The 23,263-nt window shown below is 41.8% G+C and overlaps 1 protein-coding gene across 6 annotated transcripts in view; it reads left to right on the top strand.

Annotated features, from left to right (window-relative positions):
* HIPK1 (homeodomain interacting protein kinase 1) overlaps positions 1-23,263 on the top strand; it is a 44,765-nt gene that overhangs the window by 15,074 nt on the left and 6,428 nt on the right. For 3 of the 6 annotated variants that reach the window (XM_081009786.1, XM_081009784.1, XM_081009787.1), the window contains exons 5-15: positions 513-599; positions 1,039-1,223; positions 1,867-2,029; positions 2,549-2,771; positions 4,053-4,174; positions 11,031-11,165; positions 17,392-17,534; positions 18,550-18,732; positions 19,158-19,373; positions 20,811-21,043; positions 22,134-22,270. In XM_081009786.1, the coding sequence (XP_080865912.1) occupies positions 513-599; positions 1,039-1,223; positions 1,867-2,029; positions 2,549-2,771; positions 4,053-4,174; positions 11,031-11,165; positions 17,392-17,534; positions 18,550-18,732; positions 19,158-19,373; positions 20,811-21,043; positions 22,134-22,270 (1,827 nt within the window). The remainder of the gene's footprint in view (positions 1-512; positions 600-1,038; positions 1,224-1,866; positions 2,030-2,548; positions 2,772-4,052; positions 4,175-11,030; positions 11,166-17,391; positions 17,535-18,549; positions 18,733-19,157; positions 19,374-20,810; positions 21,044-22,133; positions 22,271-23,263) is intronic. The other 3 variants (XM_081009785.1, XM_081009789.1, XM_081009788.1) reach the window with 3 other exon arrangements.

Raw genomic sequence — 23,263 nt, 5'->3', positions numbered from 1 at the left:
AGCACTTTTAGAGTTACAAAGATTCACGCACAGAAGGCTCTCTTTGTCACCAGCAAAATAACATCTTATTAGAAAATTTAAGGCCATTAACATTAGTTCTCAGAAAATTTTTCAGTGACAAACCCTCTTTTTGCTAAAAGATATACTGTCAGAAAATCACTTTTGCAATCCCCTTTGCTGTAAAGCCATCCAGTGATTTAAAATCACCTTTCAGAGTTTGAACTACTGTTTAGAAACATCTGAAGCTTCACATTATGGCTGCCTTGTAAAATATCTGATACTTTGCTCAGGTTGGCTTGTATTTGTCCTTGAGAATATAGATGAGAACATTAATTTGGCACAGTGTCATTTTTCACAAGCTTAGGTAGCAAGGTTATGATGGCCTATCATTTCTGCTTCATAGGGCATTCCATTTGTCAATGGCTGATTGCTTGTTGACCTAGCTTTGCTTTTATTGCACTGAACTCTAAAACCCTGTTAGAGTTGCTTGTAACATGTATTTTATTTGATAGACTCCAGAGGAACATGAATTAGAGACGGGAATAAAATCAAAGGAAGCTCGGAAGTACATTTTCAACTGTTTGGATGACATGGCGCAGGTGAGCTGCTGAGAAAAATAATGATGCCTTTTATACTACAAGCATAATTACCCAGAGCAGTAGTATTTTACACTTGCTCTACATAGGAATCAATTATATTCCCTTCCTCAGGAATTAAGCTTGCAATTCTGTGCCCTCTTCTTGGGAGTAAGCCCCAGTGAACTCACTGGGTCTTATTTCTGAGTAAACATGAGTAAGATTTCATTTTCACTTCTATTCAACATGCTCTTTTAAGTAATATAACAGTGTGATTCTCCCCCCCCCCCCAACATCCATATATTAGAGAAACCAGAAGAGGGAGGAATGAGATCCTGAGTCTAAAGTTGAAATGATTCTGCATTCTGAGAATAAATGCATTTTGTGTATCTAGTAATTTCCCTGCTATAGAGTCAATGGTTTATGCAGCAAAGATCAAGTTCTAATTTTTTTCTCCTACAAGGTAAATATGTCTACAGATTTAGAGGGAACAGACATGTTGGCAGAGAAGGCGGATCGAAGGGAGTACATTGATTTGTTAAAGAAAATGTTGACAATTGATGCAGATAAGAGAATTACTCCGCTGAAGACTTTGAACCATCAGTTTGTGACAATGAACCATCTACTGGATTTCCCACATAGCAACCAGTAAGTTTCTGACAGATGTTTGAAACAGTGTTTGTTCATTTATTCATTCACCCTTGTAGCCTGTCCCTCCCTCAAGGTTGAGACAAGTAAAAAATAAAGCATATGAAAGCCTTCTAGAAGTTCACATTAACACAAAATAAATTCAAATTAGAGCAAACTTGATTTAATCAAAGGAATTCCCAAAGTGTATGTATTACCTCAATGGAGTTACTTTAAAAAAAATAAATGTTGTTGCAGCTACTTATTCCACCAAAACCTTAGATTTCTCATAATCAGAATCTTTATATCCCAGATATAAACTGGATGCTTGGCAGCCACCCCAAAAGTATACCGTTAGGATTGGGAGCATCTGGCCTTCTAGATGTTGTTGCACTACAACTTCTGATTATCCCTGACCATTTGCCATGCTGGATGGGGTTGATGGGGGTTTGAGTCCAGCAACATCTGGATAAACACGGGTTCCTAATCCCTGATCATTACTGTTTGAACTTCAGGATTTTGAAGGAGGGAGGATGGCACTCATGGTTATATTGATGCATGTTAAAATAAGGTGCAGAAGCATAGCACACATAGCCTGACATGCTTGGTAATTAACTAGTTTCACAGCCAAACAAATCTCTTTGACATCTCATTTTCCTTTTAGTGTGAAATCCTGCTTTCAGAACATGGAGATATGCAAGCGAAGAGTGAATATGTATGACACAGTTAATCAGATAAAAAGCCCATTCACAACACATGTTGCACCGAACACAAGCACAAACCTCACCATGAGTTTCAACAACCAGCTCAATACTGTGCACCATCAGGTAATTAGTTTATTATTATTATTATTATTATTATTATTATTATTATTATTATTATTATATTTTGAGGAATGAAAACCAATAAAAACTGCTTCCGTCATTTCCTGGAGTGATTCACCTTAATCTAGATGTTATTCTAGATTATTAATCATGAATTTAATCTGAAATCAATGCTATATGTAATCGGCAGCTACCGCTTTGCAGTGGCTGCCTTATGAGTTCCATACCCAATTCAGGCATTGACCTTTAAAGCTCACCATGGTCTTGGACCTCTCGGAGCAGCTCTCCTGTGACCTGCCTTCATCCCTCACCCTTTCCCATTGTAGCTAATTAGCTGTTTAGTATTATACTGCTCACCAGCTGATCTGTAAAATATGTCACCGAGACAGAAAGTTGGGTTAAAGTGAGCGGAAAACCTGAAGCGTTTCTACTCTGGATTTTGTATTGGTTTTGTGGTTGATTTTCAAATGCTTGAGCAAAAGACATGTTTTGGTTCTAATGATGAATGTTCCTGCTTTCCAGGCTAGTGTGTTGGCTTCAAATTCTACAGCTGCTGCTACTCTCTCTCTGGCAAATTCAGATGTTTCACTGCTGAATTATCAGTCTGCTCTCTACCCATCATCTGCAGCACCAGTTACTGGTGTGGCACAGCAGAGTGTTTCCTTACAGCCTGGAACCACTCAGATCTGCACCCAAACGGATCCATTTCAGCAAACTTTCATTGTGTGTCCTCCTGCTTTTCAAAGTAAGTGTGTGTGTGTGTGTGTGTGTGTGTTGGGGTCTTTCTATACTATTTACAAAAATAATATATAGTAGTTTTAAAGCTATAACACCTAAGGTGCACATATATTACATATATGCCTCTAAGATATAATTTGACACTTTTCATGTTTTAAGAGTTAAAAGTAAAACTCTAGCATGGTGCTCAGTATACAAATTCTGTAAATTGAAAGTTTTGAAATAAGTAAAATAGGATACAATGTGCAGCTGAGCAATTGATTCGCTTACGCTTGTTATACTAGGCTAAGTGGAGGAATCCAAGATGATTTGAGGGTTGCTGCAGACAAACTTGGATTTATTGTTTCATATAGAGTTGGATTTGGGGGATTATAATGTATTCAGTTTATATCACACCTTTCTTGCTGAGCAAGTCCAGGGAGGGTGCAGATATTGTGCCCCTTTTCACAGAAGTCGGGTGCAGGGTGGTCCCCCGTTTCCTTCATGAGTATTGCACAGGGCGCTTGTGGATGCACAGCTACTTTTACTGAAGTAGGCACATGAGTCTCCATTACAGACCTTTATATAGCAGACAAGGTATTGAGTGAGCTCAACTACAGTAGCCTGCTGATAAAACCAACCTCTTGCCCAAGTTGGCTTCATCAGTAGTATGTATGGAATTACAGTTCTATTTTGTAGAGCAATGATGCTTTGTTGTCGATTCCCCATGTTTTGAAATCTATTTCAAAATGCATTGCCACACATTGTATATCCCAAAGAGAGCTGTAGCTTCATTATCTATAGATATACCTATATCTTATTTGAGCATTACTCCATATTGGCCTCTAAAAAACACTTTCAGTAAAGTTGGAAAATACAAAGATATTGCCAGTAGCCAAGCAGTAGATGACTATTTTCCAGATTGCAGTAGCTGCAGCCTGGGATGAAGCTTCTCATGGAGCTGGAAAAACTTTATTTTAACAATACAGTTGCCTCTCAGTCAACAGCTGGCATCCCAATTTCCAAATTCCATTATGACCTGAATGTTAAGAGCAGAATCAGTAAATGGGTTTATGGCAATCTATCGCCACAAAGGAAGGTGTTTTTGAATAGGTGGTATTCCAGAAAAATATTGCTTAGACTGTACAGCTGGTCTGCCGCACCAAGTGTGTAGATAGACTTAGGCATTTCTCGGTGTAAGTAATTATTTGCTTTGTCTTTTTTTTGTTTGTTGGTAAATGGGCTCTGAAAAGTGTTCAGATAATTAAAAGCAGTAGATTAACTGTTCTCTTCTCTTTATTTCCTACAGCTGGTCTTCAGGCAACCACAAAGCATTCTGGCTTCCCTGTTAGGATGGACAACACTGTTCCAATTGTGCCACAGGCACCAGCAGCTCAGCCATTACAGATCCAGTCCGGAGTTCTCACACAGGTAAACGTAAGGAGAGCCCTTAAAATGTCAGTAAATTACCCCGAATACAATTACTGGTTTGTTCTAGATTAAAGTTGGGAACCAGAAGTTACCCAAAGTTGGGTGGCAGAGTCCTGCCTTCCAATACCAAAGACAAGACAAGAAAGCATGGAAATTAGTCTGGTTCCCCCCCCCCCCAATCTATCTACGTTAAAGGTTTGGCCCTAATTGGGCTAACCCATTTAGCTAAAATAAAAATGTTTAAATTCTTCTCAGTTTTTGTAATTCTGTTCTATTATGGATACTCTGTTTTTCTATACCGCTCACATATTATCTGAATGCGGAGTGGTTTTTAAATCCTTAGCTATAAATGAAGTCCTGAGTTTTAGGCAGTTTTCATTCACAGGTACAGATAAAAAACACACAAAGCAGAAAGTGTTCACAACTGAAAAACAGCTAAAAAATTAGTGCAAGATTTCATATGGCTACGTTGAGTCCCAAGTCGATTCCTCTTCCCTTTTCCTTACTCTTTCTACCCTGCCCCCATTCATAGCAAGAATACTTGTTACAACTGCATTGTTTCATTTTGTGATGTTGTATTCGTAAAAGCTTAGATGATATCAAAGCTTAGATGATTTCAGTATATATTATTTTGGTACTCTAATCCCATTTTATATCCTACTAGAAAAACCAAAGTGATATCTGCTTCCAGGAATACTTGTATTTTGCTAAATACTCATTTTCTAATGGCGATTTTTTTTTCTTTGAGTGAACATGTTCTCAGGTGGGGTGAAAGCTCCCTCTAGCCTTCAAAGGCAGAATTGCAGCTTATTCAGAGGATTTTGCTCACATCCACTTCACCTTACGTGGCTTTCTCCTGCCTTCACTCTGAGGCGGTTGGGGTTCACACTTGGCTATTCAGATTTGCTCAGGCTTGTGTTTTGGAAGTGATTTCCATTCAGCATGTGGTTATTTTCATAGAACCCACTACCCCCATGATGGAACAAAAGAATTCTAATTTTTCTCCTTAGTGGCCGTTTCCCTACCACTGCAGGCCCTTGGGAGTTAAACCAACCAGTTTTTCTTCTCAGCATTTTAGTGGCTGTTGGGTTCTTATGCTGGCGCCCTGCCATTGTTGCCTCTCCCCAGAGCTCCAGCCAGTGCCAAAGCAGTTCACCATTTTTAAGTAGCCGTTTGGCTAAGCCATTGGCCACAAGGCACAGACGCTTAGCCCGTTTCCCACCCCCACTGGAGATGATCCCCATTTGCTCTGAGCCAGTGCTGCAGCAGTTGAGGAAAACTTCAGCCACATTCGGGTGGGGGGGGGGGGCAATGACAAAAACCTACATAAATCTAAAGCCAAAGTCTTTAGGGCAGCTAAAAGCATCATATTCTTCCAGCCTCTTGCGGTGACAGTTTCCAAGTTCCAGCATGCTTTAACAAATCATGGCTCTGCTGATTTGGAGGTGGCTGAAGGCACATTGTGGAACAGAATCCAATGGCACTGTGGGATAATCTCTGCTGAGATTAATCCAACTCCATTAGGTCTAAGGAAGTCTGATCTGCTTGGAGTAAAAAGGCAGGCTGGAGGGAGTTTTGGATATTTTTCCTACAGCTTGCTTCAGGTCAATGGAGATAAGAAAGCCCTTTCTGAGGGGCTGGAAGTAATGTTGGTCCAGTCACGACTTGTGGCACCTGTTGAAGAGGATTTTTTGGGGTTTTTTTTTGCTGCTTCTATTCAGGCCATTTCTGTGCCTCATAAGGCTCCTGTTCACAGCTGCTCTCTGTAACATCATCATGACCTCTAATCCAAGCTTGCCCTGTAATTTAGCTCTCTTCCAGGCTTTGCCTAGCACTTCCAGTAATCTTACTTGGGTGCAGCTTCAGTTGACTCCACAAATGCTGCTCCAGATTAAAGGAGCCTTGTTAGGTGACTTTGCTAAAGAGCTGCCGGGTGCCTAACAACAACCTGCAGTCATTGCCTCACACTCCTGGCAGTGTCTGCTCAAGCTCCGCAGCCAGTTATCGTTCCAGTATCACTTCTGGCTCCAGCAGTTCTGGCTGTTGTACCAGCTGAGCTATGGGATTCAAGTGGCCCAAGGGAAAGGCACACAAGAAGTGTAAGAGCTTTTCTGCCTATAGGCAGTTGGAAGATTGAGGATGCTGTGTTTGAAGAGGAGTTTTCAGATGTTGATGACTGGAGTGAAGGACCAGAGGTTGAGGAAGTTCCTTCTAATAGGCACCATTCCTGCCTCTTCTCTGAAAACCTATGACGCCTCTGGATCTTAAGCCTATGGATAAACCGGCTTGCATTTCTTCTCGTCGCCTCAGCTTCACCCGAGAGAGAAGGCAAATGGAAAAGGCTTCAGTAATATATAAGTAATAATATATTATTATTATATACCTGTTGCCGTAATTATTGTGGTGGATTTGTAGAAGTCTGACTTTGCTCGGAGGGAGTCTGCCTTCACGTGCACAGGTCCAGACGAGAGCACAGTCCCAAAGGATCACACCATTTTAAATGTCTTCAATCAGATGAACCAAAGCTATGAGAGCAGGAAACAGCTCAGTAAGCCAACAGTGCCTTTCATTGGTCTTACTGAAAGTAAAAAACTGAACCAGCATTGCTGTCAAAATGGAGGAACTTGAATCCTGGGCAGCTTCTGTGCATGCCCCAACACTTCACTGGCAGAGACTGTGAATATTATGAAAGGAAGAGCAACATGGACAATGGATATGAAAGAGTTGCCATCTTTGTTGTAAACTGCACTGTTTATCTCAGCAAAACTGTGCTGTAAGCGAGGAAGAGGAATAGATTCATTTACTTTCAAATGGCCAAAGATTAAAGCAAACAATGTGCTGCTTCTCCTAGGCTGTTTCTTTGCATTATGCAGGCTACTCCACCTGTTGTGAAAACTCCTAGGACTGGTATTTGTAACCATGATTTGCCTTATGATGACACTTGCCCTTTAGAAAGTAGGAAGACTAGAGGCTAAGATTTATTACCTACTTTAAAATGAGGCTGCATTTTAAATTGCATTTTAACCTGTATTTTAAATTGGTCCCCCCCCCACTCCTTTCCCCTATTATGTTTTTACTATTATTTTATTGGTGTTAGCTGCCCTGAACCCAGCTCTGGCTGGGGAGGGCGGGGTATAAATAAAAATTACTATTATTATTATTATTATTATTAAAACAAAGGACACTTGCCGACTGTTTTTTTTATAAAAAAAAATATTAAAGATTTCTTGGTTTACAAGACACTTTACTGCTTTTCCTTCATAATTTACCTGTTTAACAGGGCTTCCTTTTTAAGAATTTCCTTCATAATTTACCTGTTTAACAGGGCTTCCTTTTTAAGATTTCCCTTCATAATTTACCTGTTTAACAGGGCTTCCTTTTTAAGATTTTCCTTCATAATTCACCTGTTTAACAGGGCTTTCTTTTTAAGATTTTCCTTCATAATTCACCTGTTTAACAGGGCTTCCTTTTTAAGATTTTCCTTCATAATTCACCTGTTTAACAGGGCTTTCTTTTTAAGATTTTCCTTCATAATTCACCTGTTTAACAGGGCTTTCTTTTTAAGATTTTCCTTCATAATTCACCTGTTTAACAGGGCTTCCTTTTTAAGATTTTCCTTCATAATTCACCTGTTTAACAGGGCTTCCTTTTTAAGATTTCCCTTCATAATTTACCTGTTTAACAGGGCTTCCTTTTTAAGATTTTCCTTCATAATTCACCTGTTTAACAGGGCTTTCTTTTTAAGATTTTCCTTCATAATTCACCTGTTTAACAGGGCTTTCTTTTTAAGAGTTTCCTTCATAATTCACCTGTTTAACGGGGCTTCCTTTTTAATATTCCTCCCCTCCCTTAAACTCCCCTCTCCCGCATCTAGTTAGCCACCTCCTTCCCCACACGCACCCCACACACGCACTCCTTGTCCCTCCAGTTGGAATGTTTTTCCTCCCCCTCCATTTAAACTCCCCCCTCCAATGCCAATGGGCAGATCACTGCCAGTTTTTGATACTGGGATTGCAGCCTGGTTTATTGCTTTCATTTCATGGATCAGTGGTCTCATTAGATAGTAAAATTCATGTTAAATTGCTGTTTTGTTTTTAATTGTCTGGAATGGATTAATCCATGTTGCATTACTTTCTGTGGAAAAGCACGCCTTGGTTTTGGAACACTTTGGTTTTGGAACAATAATAATAATAATAATAATAGACTTCTGGAATGGATTAAGTTTGAGAACCAAGGTACCACTGTACCTCACTTCTGCAATGTCCACAGAAAATTGCTCAAGAAGTAAAGAGGGGCTGATGCTAGTTAAAAATAAACATTTTTATTTCCAGGGATGTGGAACCTGCTGCTAGAGCCCAACAGTATCTGGGAGGCTGTAGGTTTCCCATCCTTGATATCAATCAGATTGCTAAATCTGAAAAGGATATGCTACTGTTGCCCAGAAGGATTGGAATTGGTGCTTGTTCTAGGCCCTAAAATTGGTCTCAAAAGTCCTGTTGTTCTGAGCATCTCAGAAGAATCAGTGAGATGCTAGAATAGCCGTTCATAAAGTTATCCCTTGTGAAGTGCTAGCCCTACAGTGGTTAAGGACTGTTTCAAAGATTAGTCCCAATATTAAACTAGTGTTTGTTAATGAAAAAGTACTATAATGCATTGTCAATTTTTGTAAACTTCTGTTTGAATCTTGAACGGTTCTTTATTCTGAAGTATTGACTCTTCCAGTGGAAGAAAAATGTATTTTCTATGGCTTAGATGCTACAAACAGTAAATGTTGTGTATATTCTGGAACTTTCTTTTCCTTGAAATAATAAAATGTATTGGAATTGCCTCTTTTATTTCCAACTTATGGAACATGAATGAACCAATCTATTTTCAGTACTCCTCATGTTTGCATGTGTTCAATCATATGTCAGTTCTGTCCCTTTCCCCCATTAAATGAAATTCGAAACTCTGGAAAAAAGAGAGGACTATACTAAGAACTGGTCCGGTATGCCAATGAGTTTCCACAATGGATCAGACTTAAATGGATCAGCTAAAGCTCCCAGCCATTGGAACTACGATTGCTTTAGTTTGTGTGGGATGCCCAGTTTGAAGACTCTCACATGGACAAGTTGGACTTGCACTTGTACTTTCTCATGCTTCTCTGTGGCTGTATAGAATTATTGGACAATTCTCAACAGGATCCAGTGTGACACTGTAAGACTGCTGAAGGTGTACTTACAGTGGACAACTCAGTGGATTCTACACATTTTTTGTCCTGGACTTTGGTGGTTGGTGTGGTAATGAGATGCACCTTGTGGCTGTGCCATTGGAATGTGGATCAAGCTTCTCATCTGAACCTCTCCATGGAACCCTGTGTGGGACGAAAACATTTTGGTGAGAAGGTAGTAAAGATCATTTTAGTTGAATCCAGGTTCAATCCACAGAGATGACTGACACTCTTACAGATATTTGCAGCCAATACCAGCCATTTTATTCTGTCACTTCGGTCTTGTTCTAGGTTTTCCAAAGAGTCACATGCAGGTGATTCTTTCCAGCTTGAAAGAATGCTCTTGGCTACGAATATAAGGAAACAACTACCTTTTTCCTGCATGGACAGGTGCCAGTTTCAGTGACGTAAGTCTCTGTCTGTGGTGGAACAGCAATGTAGAGAAGGGAGCACCGTTGAAGGGAGCCACAGTGTACATCATTCATTTTGGATGCCAGCCTCTTAATCTTAATCTTAATTGATGCCAGACTCAAACTTCAGGTCCCTTGCCTTGCTATTCAGCACTTCTCTCTGTAGTTTCCTTTTCACTATGTGCTTTTACGTATGACAACACTGTAGTGAAGAAACAGTGGGTTGCCGAGAGAGAACATGCTCTCTGGCACTTCAAAATGAAGCCCCTAGACCCCATCTGAACAGTGTTTTTCCTGTATGTTTTCCTTGTTTGTTTTTATATTCTTGTGGTTCGTTTGGGCTGTAGCAGATTGGACAGTCATAAACTATTTGGATGTGAGCAGAATCTTCTAAACGAGCTGTAATTCTGCCTCTGAGCATTAGAGGGAACTCATATTACACCAGAGAACACCTTATCACTCAAAGGAAAAATACATTTCAGGTAAGACCAACAGTCCTGTTTGTTTCAGACCAGAAGATCCAGAAAGCCTAATGGTTACATAAATTGCTAATATAATTTTGTGGTCTTTGCCATGGGACTTGGGTGATATCATTGCAAACATGTTCAGGTCAGGCATGATTAAATGAAAGATGTACTTTATAACTTGTCCTTTTTTATATCTATTGTGGAAGGCATTTGGAATTACTCAAACTAGCACAACAGAAATCCAATATGGTGTTCTTTGTAAGTGCAACAAAACAAATGATTCTTATCTATTAGAAAGTGAAGTTTTAAGTCAGTTTGGTTGTGGAGATGTTTAATGAAATTATTCTGATCATTGAATTGCCTTTTATTTATTTAAACAAAGTCAATGGACAGGCAGGTATTGCTTTTTTTATCTTAAAGTACCAGAACACTGGTTTTGCAATCTTACATGTCCAATAGGACATTTTGGAGGCTTTTAGTTTTTCCAAGCCTTTCCTGCACTAGTTTAGATATTCCTCAGGATTAATATTGTCTCAAGTGCGGTAAACACAAAAGTTTGTTCACTGAAATTCAGGAGTACTTAATATCACTTAATATCACTTCAGGCAAGAGATATGAATTAAGCTGATAGAAAAGCATATTTATATCAGAGCATACCCATGAGTTCTGCAAGCCACTCAAAAGCGCCACTAGTTTCCTTGCGGAGAAAGCCTTTCTGGGCCTGTTTCCTCAGTACATTTGTTTCACTCACTGCCTAATCTACATTTCAGGGAAGCTGTACACCACTAATGGTAGCAACTCTTCATCCTCAAGTAGCCACCATCACGCCGCAGTATGCGGTGCCTTTTACTCTGAACTGCGCAGCCGGCCGGCCAGCGCTAGTAGAACAGACGGCTGCAGTACTGGTAATTGCCTCCCTTGATTGTGTTCACTAACGGAGTTTTTGTTTTAACTTAGACTTGCAGAGGGCATGGAAGCATGTGCCATCTTGTGGCTGTGTTCTTGCTACATCTTAATGTCTCGTTGTTTTTCCTCCCCAACATTGCTGAAGCACTGTCTGACTCTGATGTTTAGTGTTGCTCTGTAAAGAATCCAGATCCATTGACTGTTGTTCTTTACTAGCCTAGTGTGTTGATCAATCTCTTCTCCTAGTCTGAGAAGAGTGGTAATTGTATTTCTTCTTTCTTTACTCTCCTATCTTTTTTAACATTTTATTGATTGAAAACAAGGGGTATGGCCCTTAGGTTGACTCTGCCATACGCATCTGGGCAGCCAGGATTTGACAAGTTAAGCTTTTTAAAGCTTCTTCGCATGTAGAAATGTTTCAGGCACTGAAAACTTCTAATATCGGCAAATACTTTATTAATAAACGGCTTTAACAGTACAGATTTCTTAACCTCTGTTGAACAATGCTGACCTCCAATTCTCCCTGGCTTTTCATTACCTCTGACCAATCATTGGCAGTGTGCATCATCCTCAGAGAGATGTTGCTTCCCACCAATACTTTTAGTTCCTTTTGCATTTCTTGGTTGAGATTAAAGGTGAGCTCTTACCTTCTAAACTGTTTCTCAGGATAGTTTGTTCTTAACCTTGCTGGAGATATTAAGGGAAGTGTCCATTTTCAAATTTTTCTTTCTCTCTCTGAATTTGACTGGTACCTTCAGTGGAATTCACACTGTAGGTGCCAAAAAACAGTCAATTGGAAACTCCAGAATCAGATCAGTGAAGTTTATGGAAACATTGCAGTGCACTTGAAACCCTGGTGTCCTCACGTGTCTTGCAAAGCACACTTCCATTTGTTACATACATCGTTGTCTTTTGTGGCTTTAAAGTGATAATTCATGAGCATCTTTATCTTCAAATAGATACATTCTGGAGCATTGTTGGCTCTGGTCAGAACCAAAGTCTCACCAGATGAGGAACTGCTTCTTTTGGCATTGCTGTTTACACCATAGCAAGTGTAAGAAGGCAGACAGGATGGGATCTTAAAGGTTATATAATTGCATGTGCTGAAAAGACAACTTAAAAGATTTCATAGGTCTCCTGTCTGCCTCCCCTCATTCAATTCAGATTGAATTTCAATTGTGGAAACATGGATGCAGGTGCAGAACCTAAATGTTCTGTGACTAGCTGCTGTAAAAGACTTGAGTTTCTCATCCAGTAATTGGTACATTCCTCTTTGGACATTGTAGAATACTTAATCCAGCGTTGTATATACTCGACTGTATATACTCTTAATCAAAATTCATTGACAAGGAAAGCTGTATAAGATCTGTATAAATCATTCAAATTAAGCACTTTGTATATATATTCAATTCTCTTTTGGCTCATGGGAAGGGGAGAAGAGCTCTGCAAGGCACTGACAACTTGAAAATCCTTTTGCGATTGGCCCCCCCACTTCTTTCTTTGATTTCACCAGGCACTGCCTGTGTTCTTTCAAACCTCTTTGCAGCCTTAAGGTCTAAAAACTAGCTTTAAAAACACAGACAAAAACTTACATTCTTGGAATGTTGAATTTTGCACCCCATACTAATTTCTGTACTTGTGTGGTGCAATGACCGAATTTACACCCTCCACCTCCCGACTGAATCCACCTGCCTACTTGGATCCTGCTTTTCTCTCTGAATTTTGGCTTCTAATAGCCTTTTGCCTGAAGTGCTCACCTTTAGTGCTTTCAACACTTCTCCCTTTTGCCGCTTCATCTAAGTTTGCATTAGCCATTTGCTAAGCTTTGCATATTTTTGTCCCTCCTCTGTCAAGCAGTTCGTCGCTTGGAAGGCCCGATTTCTGCCTCCTGGTGGGACATTAGATCTCGCACTGTATTAAACTCTCTGCTTTGTCTTGTGCAGGTGTTGGCTTTTGGAAAGAGGCATGGTGTGACTTTTAACATAATTCTCTCTTTTTTTTAATTATTCCGCTTGTATTGGCAGAGGGGTTAGCAGTTCTCTGCTTGAAGGCTTCTTTTTGGAACCAGTAATGTAGATCTGTTAATTGCAGAAATATGTCAACTTAAAATGGCATGTGTGCATGGTTTCACAGTTTGAACTCTAAAAATATATATATACTGCAGAACTTGTATCTTAAGAAGATTTTCTGTGTAGGGAAACCACTGTTATTGGATGGGTTTGAATTTAAATATGGAAAGTGCTACAAGCTTATAACTGATCACTACACATTTAATTGTGATGAGCAGGGGAAGTCTACCATAGGAGTAGGTTTTAAAGAAGCTGTCAGTAGAGATTTCGCTTTTTTTGTATTTTTGTGCCGCTTTTCACTCACATGAGTTGCAAAGTGGCTTTCATACAATAAATAACATAGTAGAACATCACAAATGTAACAAATTATATAAAATAATTAACAAATCATCAATAAAACAACTACCTTTTATAAAACACTAATCTGTTTTTTAAGTTAAGAAAACAGCACAACCACAATAAAATGCAGAGTATCTTCTGAAAATCTCAGCAGGCTATGCCTTACATCAGGATGCAGCCTTTGTGTCGTCATTTGGAGGGAGAGGAGTTGTTAGAAACATATACTCTGTCTACACTTTTCCCTTGTAAACTGTCATTTAGCAGTGGGCACAAAACAGAATCTCTTGCTCTCTAGAGTTGCTCGCTCAGTAGGGCAGAGACACAGCAATAGCTTCTCAGCCATGGAGCTGGTTCCATTTACCAGCAAGGAAAAGGCGACTGCAAGGTTGGGGTTGTGTGGACTTGCTTACAGAGCCAATCCTTCCTTCCTACTGGTACATCCACACAATCCCTACTTTCTCCTTCCCGGCAACTCCATGACCAGGAGGCTATTGCTGCTTTTATGTCCCACAAGACGAGCCACCCCTGCTTGCTTTGTCTGCAGAGCAGAAAGTGCTGTAGTGGAGCCACAGAGGCTGAATCCCAATTAGGGTCCACGGAACTCACCCATGGGGTCCGGGGCCCCATCCCTTGCCACCCCCCTCAATTAATTTTATGTCACTTTTTTCATGGTAACATCACAAATGTTATGGTCTGTTTTAGGGCTGTGTGATTTTTTTTCAATATGTTGGCCAAAATCAGTTTTGAAATCACACACTGATAACAATTTTGACCTGGCAATACGCAGCACTCTCACAAGGGAGAGCAGGGCAGACGATTTCAAGGCAACACCAATATCGCATGATTGCGTGCATCTGATGTCAGCATGCCCGTGGTGTGTGCATTTGCCACACGCCCGGGTTCAATTTTGAGATGGGGCGCGACCAGGGCCCCCACCCCCCGGCTCCCTCATTGGAGCCTGGCTCCTCGCTCCGAGAGGCATCTCCGCTTTCGAGTCAGGTCTGACCTGGAGGTGGAGTGAAGTAGAGGCGCTGACGGCAGCAGCGTTGCCACCCCTCTTGTAGTGGGCTGCTTGCAAGAGGAAGCAGTTGGCTCCCTCACACCCCCAGCTTCAGCTTTGCTCTGGCAGAGACTCACGGCAGCGGCAGTGCCCTCTTGCACTGGGTGGAGAGTCGTCGTCGTCGTCACAGTGGCAGCTGCACTTCCATGGCAGCAGCTCTTTCCTGTTAAGGCACGCATGTCCAAAGTCTGTTTCGGGGGCTTAATTTGGCCCTCCAATCAATTTAATCTGGCCCCTGTGGCAGTTTATTATTTTCCTCAACAACTTCAACCTTTAAAAAGCTCAACAACTTTGGGGTAAAATCCTTAAAAAGTCAAACAATTTCAATCCTAAACTTTGGTTGGCCCTTTGGTCGGCCCTTCACTTCATCAAATCTGGCCCCCTTTGAAAAAAAGTTTGGACATCACTATGTTAAGGGCTTTGTGTGCGCCAGCTGCCAGCTCCTTTGCGCCCAGCCACACCACCGGTCCTGGGTCAGGTCTGACCCTGGAGGTGAATAGGAGAGTCAAAGCAGTGTTGCTGCCGAGGCAGTATTCTCATGTTGGCCCGTGCCCAGCGGGTTCCCTCTCCCCTGCTCCCCCATGGCGTGTGCAAACCTGGGGCAGAAAATTGTGGGTGCCTGGCCACTTCATGAGGAATGTGCAGGGGGCCCTGGAGCACCCAGCCCCCCCTGCATCTGGCGCCCATGCCTTATGCCGAGGGAAAACAAGGGAGCTGACGGTCCTCATTTCAAGCCACCATGGTACTACCTTCCCCTGGCACTGAGGTAGAGCAGCTTTATTTAGCAGGAAAGCTGCCGCAGCCACAGTAGATATGCATGTTCATTGGCTGCCCCCTGACAGCAGCTTGAAGCACCCCCCAGTCCTCTCCCACTCAAACTACATGCAGTGGAGGTGACTCTGCTTCCTCTTCTCCTCACCACACCCATCCCATCCCTGAAGCTGCTCCTTCCCTCATGCCCACACCTGACCTGCAAGCACCCCACCCGCCCAATCTCTGTGACTGCTCCTACCCTCATCCCTATGCCTGATCTCCAATTTCCAACATTGTGATATATTGGAATATCATGATGATTAGCTGCTGATATACCACAATGGTGAAAACCAGATATCACTCAGCCCTGGTCTTTTTTTTTTTTAGCATACCTAAAATCCATTGCCTATTAGGGGCTACCACCAAAATTTTCAAAAGTAGGGCATCTGGTCGGTCATTCGGGAGCTTCAAAAGCTTTCTCCAGCCCGAACATCACAGTGACTGATACCAAAAGGCATTAGCACGCTTAGCGATCCTGCAGAGTATTCACAGTTCGCGTAACAGACTCAATAGCTCAGCATTTTGGCTAATCTACTTTATTTACATATAATATAATTGGAGCATTCTGACTTCCTCTTTCTCATCAGACAGCAAAGAGAAAGAGACAAAGGACAAATGTCCCACTTCACGGAACACAGTAACATCAAAACATCCTTTCTCCGTCACTTCCCACATTCTGGAATGAAAACATACACAGTCATGTGATAGAAAACAATCTCATGACTGCAAACACGGAGCAAGAATCCTAACACTAGACACATCAAAGAAGCGTTTCAGTTCAATGCGTTGCAAACTTTAGGAGAAATTGGGTTGGCAAAAATGGAACTCCACAGCACCATCTGGTGTCGTAGTGTTAGAAGGCATAAACAACTTATATAAAGCGCTTTTTCTTTGCCAACGCAGCTGAGTCCAGAGTCTTCTAGAAACAAAGTTTGCCTCTAAAGCCTGTCTAAAATGTGTAGACCCTGGTAACTGAGAAATAGTTGTAAGAAGTTAAATTTCATTTGTAATCTATAGCCATTCTTTTTATAAAATATATGCTGAAGATACTTAAAAACCCCTGAGAACCAAATTCTCTTGCAATTTGAATAGCTGGATCTTATGTGCAGTTGATGTGCCTAAAGCCACTGTAATAGCAAGTTATCGATTTCTTTAGGGTATTTGCCCAAAGTATTTCATACACAGGCAAGGAAACTCTATTCTTGTTCATTTTACCTTTTGGAATACCCACAACTTTTTTATTTCTATAATGTGTGATCTTCAAAGCAGTTGTTCCCCAACCATTTGGACTGTACTTCCCTCCTGCCCTGTACCAATATCTGTTCTCCAAGTGTGGATGCAGAGATCCTTGCATGGGTTGTGTGCAACAAGTTTGCTGCACTGTGCAAGCATCTGTGAGCTGGTATACTAAGTTAGTTGGTGAGCAGGGTAGGTATTCAGGTAACTCCAAAAGGGCAGATTTCAGGCTGAAAATATTTTTGTGAACATTTACTTCCTTCCCATGTGATAACCAACCACTGGCATTGGTAGAAAATAATACTAAAAACTCATTCTCCCTCTCCCCACACACCCATGTCCTGAAGTCCCCAAGGCTCACCCACCCCAATAGTTTGGAAATCACCCCCCCCCCAATCCCGAGCCTGTCACTAAGCTGCTTAGATGCATTCTGATACATTTTCTGCAGTACAATATGAACATCAAACTCTGTGGCAGGTAGCCTCTGTGATGTAAACCGTGACCAGAGAAGACGGGGGTGTTTTATCCCTGAATATCTTGTTCACTTCCTTTTGTAAAATTATTTGTAGAAATGCATTCACATGCCGTTATCTCTGCAAGTTAACAGTCTACTTACTTCTTTTACTTTGAACAAATTGATTTTTCTTCCCCAGTCTTTAAAATGTTAATCTTAGTAAACCTTTTGTTTTTCTGTTTGCTGTCTTGCAGCAGGCTTGGCCTGGAGGCACCCAGCAGATCTTGTTGCCTTCTACCTGGCAACAACTTCCAGGGGTTGCACTGCACAATTCTGTTCAGCCTACAGCTGTGATTCCAGAGACAATTGGAAGCAACCAGCAGTTGGCCGACTGGAGGTGAGCAGAAAAGTTGACGTAATCTTTCCACATTACATATTTTGAGGCTTGAAACACAAGGAGATGCAGGTATATTCTTGGACCTAAAAGAATTGGCTTCCCATGGACTGGACCTCCTCCCTCCCTCCACAGTCTTTGGGGTGAACAGTAGTGCCGTGAGAAGGGGAGGAATCCCTGAAAATAGGGTGGAGGCAAATGCCGCAAGTGGGAGCTCCACGTCTGGATGTTGCTTCCACCTAGTATTTAAGGATTTGCCTCCGCAGCCCGCTCCATTCAGCAGAGTTTCCCAAGCCTCAAGAGTGACTTGTCCAAAATGAATGATTGAACTCTTGCACCACTTTGAGATGTAAAATAAGCACTGAAACTTCATCTCATTTTCTATATAACAGGGGTGTGGAACCTGTGGTCCTCCAGATTTTCTTAGGCGTGCATCATCTCTGACATACTGGCTGGGGCTGATGGGAGTTGTAGTCCATAGCATCAGAAGGGCCTATAGGTTGCCCATCCATGCTTATATCACTTGTTTAATAGCATTGTCTTGACCTCTGCCTTCTGATACCTGTATGCCTGACGCAAGTGTTTCAAGTGTGTGTATAATGAGTGCATGTAGAATTGGCAGTGAGACAATGGAACTCCTTCTCCTGAGTTTGGTGAAGTTTAAGTATGTTTTGAAAGCTATGGGTTCTTTTCTTTTGTGGCTTTTGGAAAAAGGGCACTGTACTTTATTGATAATCTACTAGGATTAAGGATGTAATTCTCCCCCCCTCATCCCTCTTGGGAAGCTTGTGGTGCTTGTCTGTTCAGATAGATTGGCAAATCAAGGACAAACATCAGATCATGCATTCTAGGGCAGTCTCCCCTACCTCCTGGTGACCTCTAACTTGGCTAGGCTGGCTGGGGTAGTCCACCATTATCTGGAGGAGGGCACAAAGATGGGGAAAGCTACTCAGTGAGTTGATGCCTTTTCTACAGTACCTAAGATGGGCATTTCTGCATTCTTTCCTTTTGCCTTTAGAAACGCTCATTCACATGGAAATCAATACAGCACAATCATGCAGCAGCCATCTTTGCTGACCAACCATGTGACTCTGGCTACAACCCAGCCTTTGAATGTTGGAGTGGCTCATGTTGTGAGGCAGCAGCAAAATAATGTCGTGCCAGCAAAGAAGAACAAACAGCCATCTCATAGTGCCACAAAGTAAGGACTTCTTCCCAATGTGGTGGTTCTTAAACAAAATAGAGAGAAAGCACTTTTCAAACAGACCCATATTATTTAGACTGTGTGTTGCCTAATGGCAATAAAGTTAAAACTGGGTTAAATCTTACTTTGGCAGTCCTGTTCTGAGAACTGTCTTGTATTGGCACCTACAGATGTTTCTGTAGTTTAGAAATAGTTAATATAAGCCATCTAAACGTGGAGTATGAAAAATCTCAAGCGGTGTTTGGGACATTCACTGATATGGGCCTCCTGTGACTTCTAATTGATGTTATTTTGTACTGATTTGTACATTGTCCTTTAAGCTTCACTAGTCAAGCTAGTATAAATCCCTTTAAAACAAGGGAGTGTCAATATTGCCCACCAATGTATTTGCTTATGATAACCATCATTGTCTTTTTCCGTAGGCCTGCATCTACACTAGAGGCAATTCCATCTCAAGTCTACTCTCTAATTGGGAGCAGCCCTCTGCGTGCCACATCTTCCTCCTCCAATGCTTTCCTTCCAGGGCAGGAGCAGCACCAGCCCATAGTCATTCCAGACACTCCCAGCCCCCCAGTCAGTGTAATCACCATCCGCAGTGACACTGATGAAGAGGAGGACAACAAATACAAGCCTGCAAGGTAGAGGTTTTAGCTCCTTCCTAAGGGACCATTGCTAATGCAGTCATTTAGGGAATTCCAAAGATAAGTCAGGAATACCACTCAAGAATTTTTGAGCAGGTTCGTTTTTAAGTGTTGGGGGGATAGCCATTGGATTGTTCATCTTTCTGTTGAGATATGAGTACTGCGCAGCTGCGAACAAGCAGCTGGATGTTTACATCACATGATGGGACTAACCGTGGATAGGATGTTCCAGGGATTTCTCAGGGATTTGTTCTCTGTGTAATATGAGACCTTCCTGTTACTTGTGTAAAGGAAGTCTGATGCAGTTGCTCGGAGAAGACTGAGCGAGCAGACATGTTTTTTGTACAGTTGTACAGTCAGAAATAAAGTAGAGATGAAATAGACTTTCTGACTGATTTTCTTTCTCCTGCTGCTATGCAAGGGGGAAGGGGGTGTGCACCTTTCATCAGGGAGGTGTCGCCTATCAAGATCTCCCTGGTCTGCCGGAATGCCAGCCAGGGTAGGTCACCGGAGACAGGCCCCGACAAGCCTGGGGAGAGGAGCCAGCCTTTCCTGAGGGGCCAGTTTCCAACACTTTCTTGGGACATGGTGGATAACTGAACACTGCTTTTATAGCTCTAGTCGGATGTTCTGGACAGTATTCTAGATCTGGTGGCTAGGGACCAATACAGAACCATTTTTAGTCATGCAAGGAAGTCGTGGATTATGCCGCATAGGTTTGTTCTGTATGAGTCAACTAAACAGTAAGTGAACATAAAAGATAGTGTAATAAAATACTAATTCCACTGTAATTTGAGCTGGCACACTCCAGGGGATATCAGAAACGGTGCTTAGAGGAATGTGAACTTTTGCCTTCAAACCTTAAATTTCTTTGTCTTTATAAAGGGTAAAAGCTAAAGAAAATTGAGGGAGGCACAGAATTAAATATAAAGCTGAGAAGGGGTGGGAGAGAAAAAGCAGCGGTGCATCTGCATGGACTTGGAGAAATGTTACTTGAAGTTTCAGTTGTATGAACCAATTTAGACATAATACTTGCTGGGTTTGTCTCCCCTGACCTGAACGCTAAGGGGTGGTTGGGGGGCTGTGCTTTAGAAAACGTGTGGAGTCAGAGTGATGCAGTGAATAGGATGATGGACTTGGACTGAAACACCTAGGTTTCAATTCCTACTTCACCCTGAAGCTCACTTTTGGCCTGCTGCACCCACTCAGCCTACCCTAATAGGGCAGTTTTGAGAATGAAATGGTGTAGTCCTCATGTATGCTCTGGGGAGAAAAGATGGGGTACAAATGTAATACATAATGCAATTCTTAGAATTGTGAAGCTTGCAGCAAGTAGTATTATACCCCTTTATTTGGCTCCTTTGTGTGTCTGAATGTCCTGGATATACATTTGGTGAAATGTTGTAATAAAGCAGTTGAATGTTTTTCTCTTAGCTTGGGCATGAAGCAGAGATCCAATGTCATCAGCTACGTTACCGTTAACGACTCCCCTGATTCAGACTCCTCGCTGAATAGCCCCTACGCATCGAATGCGCTTTCCACGCTCAGGAGCTCCGGGGGAACTCTAGAGCCAAGCCGAGGGGCAGCTGAAAGCTCCAACTCCCGCACCATTATTGTGCCTCTCAAAACACAGCTCAGTGACTGTATCGTAGCCACCCAAGCCTCAGGTAAGAATGGTTGCCAGCAAAACGGTCTTCCATCATGGAGCTCATTTTCATTTTAGTCTGTTGGTTTGTGTGTGTGTGTGTGTGTGTGTGTGTGTGTGTGTATATATATATATATATATATATATTATATAATCTCAGCAACACAGACAGCACTCTGTTGTATGTATTTATCTTTTGTGACCATTTGTATATATTTAAAATACAATAAAGTTGTTACTAGAGAGGGGCAAAGATCTATACAGTACAACTCTCCCCTCCAATATAAGAGTATTTCTACTACCGCCGTCATTCACTAAGTTACCTCTCTATTTATTTTAATTGTATTTGTGTCACTTTGCACGAGGCTTCCCAAAGTGATATACAATATAATAACATATATGAAACATAAAAACAGTTAAAACAGTTATCCAGCCATGTATTCATTATAGATGTACGGTTGCTCTTGATGAGTGGAGGACTTGTTATGTTGAGCAATTTAAACATAGGTTTCTTATTTGGATGGGCATTTGCCCAGAGAACTAGCCTTTAAATACTCAGAATAGTAAGATTATCCTGAACTTGAAATTGGAACTAGGTTGAGTGTTTTATGGACCATGCTTTGCAGAACACCCCCCCTCTGTGTAGGTGCTCCTTAGTTTGCTTGCAAAGCTATCAAGTCATTTTAGGATAATCCTCTTCACTTGTACAATTATTTCCCTCCATAGTAACTGGTTGCTATGCATCTTTAACAGAGCTGCATTTAATATTCCCCAGTTTCAAACTTTGTTTTTGTGGAGAGAGCAGTTTTGGAGTAATAAAAGTTCTGATAACTGCTATTTTTGTAATACCTTCATAGAAATCTGTGGTGTGACCACACTTGGAATACTGTGTACAGTTCAATTTATTACCGTCATGCTGCATGGCAAATCAGTTTTAAAACTGAGCATACTAGCAGAAGTAATTTTTAATATGACATGGACCTGCTGTTTATTGTGGCAAGAGGGTGGGGGAATTCATACAGTCTATGCTGGTTTCCAGCCACAGTATCTAGTTTCAGCTCCTTTACAAAGTTAGGCTATCTTGTGGACTAAACGCTGATTTAACATTGCAGGTGTCCTGAGTAGCCTGAGCAAGACCAAGCCAGTGGCGTCTGTAAGTGGACAAGCATCAGGGTGCTGTATCACGCCAACAGGATACCGGCAACACCGGGTGGTGACAAATGGTGTACAGCCGCTCAACCTTAGCCAGGTAATCAGGGCTCTCCTTTCAGGTGAATACTGGCTGTAGATCCTGCTGTGGTGTTGGACATTAGCAATGACTAGTGAAGCTGAACAGTGAGAAATACTCCAAATGATGAAGCACAAGGAAGCTGCTATAGATGGGAATTGCAAGGGGTAGTATAGGCAAGTCCCCACTTGTGCATGACCACACATGCATAGTGCGGGGAACCTGGAAGTGGGGAGCACTGGAGTGCCCTCATGGCTTGCAAGGAGACCTTCCCCAGGGCATGAAGAGGATGTCCTCTTTGGGCTCTGGGGAGGGTCTCCTCGGGAACCACGAGGAATGTCTCCTTGTGAGCCATTTCACTTAATGCACACAGGGGCCCAGAATGTAACCCCCACATAAGTGGGGAGTCACCTGTATTCAGGCAGATTTGAATTCAGTTGTCAATTCTGTTTACTTCATGTCCCTACAGTTTGGGGCCAAAATAAGGCCTGTGCACCAGATCTGCCACACATTGTTCCTTCCAGCACATTCCAGGAACCTCTACTATATGAAAGGTTTTTGAGTTGCTGTGGTATCTAGGCTTTGAGCCACATTCAGTGCTGGGGAGAGTGCCGTGTCACAGAATCTTGGTTTTCAAGCTAGGCTATCATACTGTCTTCCTCTCGTGTTTCCAGCTAAACATTTTGTGCTACAACTTGATGCCATATTGAGCAGTTCTAAGTAATATCTATCTCTCTTTAGAGCTGAAACCAGAGTTGGCTTTTGCCATTAGTTTGTTGCTTCAGAATAAGCATTGATAATTTTAGAATATTTAGAATTCGGAGGTAATCTACTCTAACCACTTTCTTAGTGGAGTATCTGCAATGCAGCCCCTGCTTTAAATCTCTCCAGCAAAGAACCTCTGTTCATTGTTTTATAGCTCTTAAGTTCCTCCTAATGTTTAGCCAAAATCTGCTGCTCATTAATTTCCGTCCTGTCCTTTGGAACAACAGAGAACAAGTCTGTTCCATCTTA

Source organism: Podarcis pityusensis (genome assembly GCF_964106645.2).
Source record: "Podarcis pityusensis genome assembly, chromosome: 6".
NCBI lineage: Eukaryota > Metazoa > Chordata > Lepidosauria > Squamata > Lacertidae > Podarcis > Podarcis pityusensis.
The sequence above is the reverse complement of the archived record's forward strand: the minus strand, read 5'-3'. Positions and strand labels throughout refer to the sequence as shown.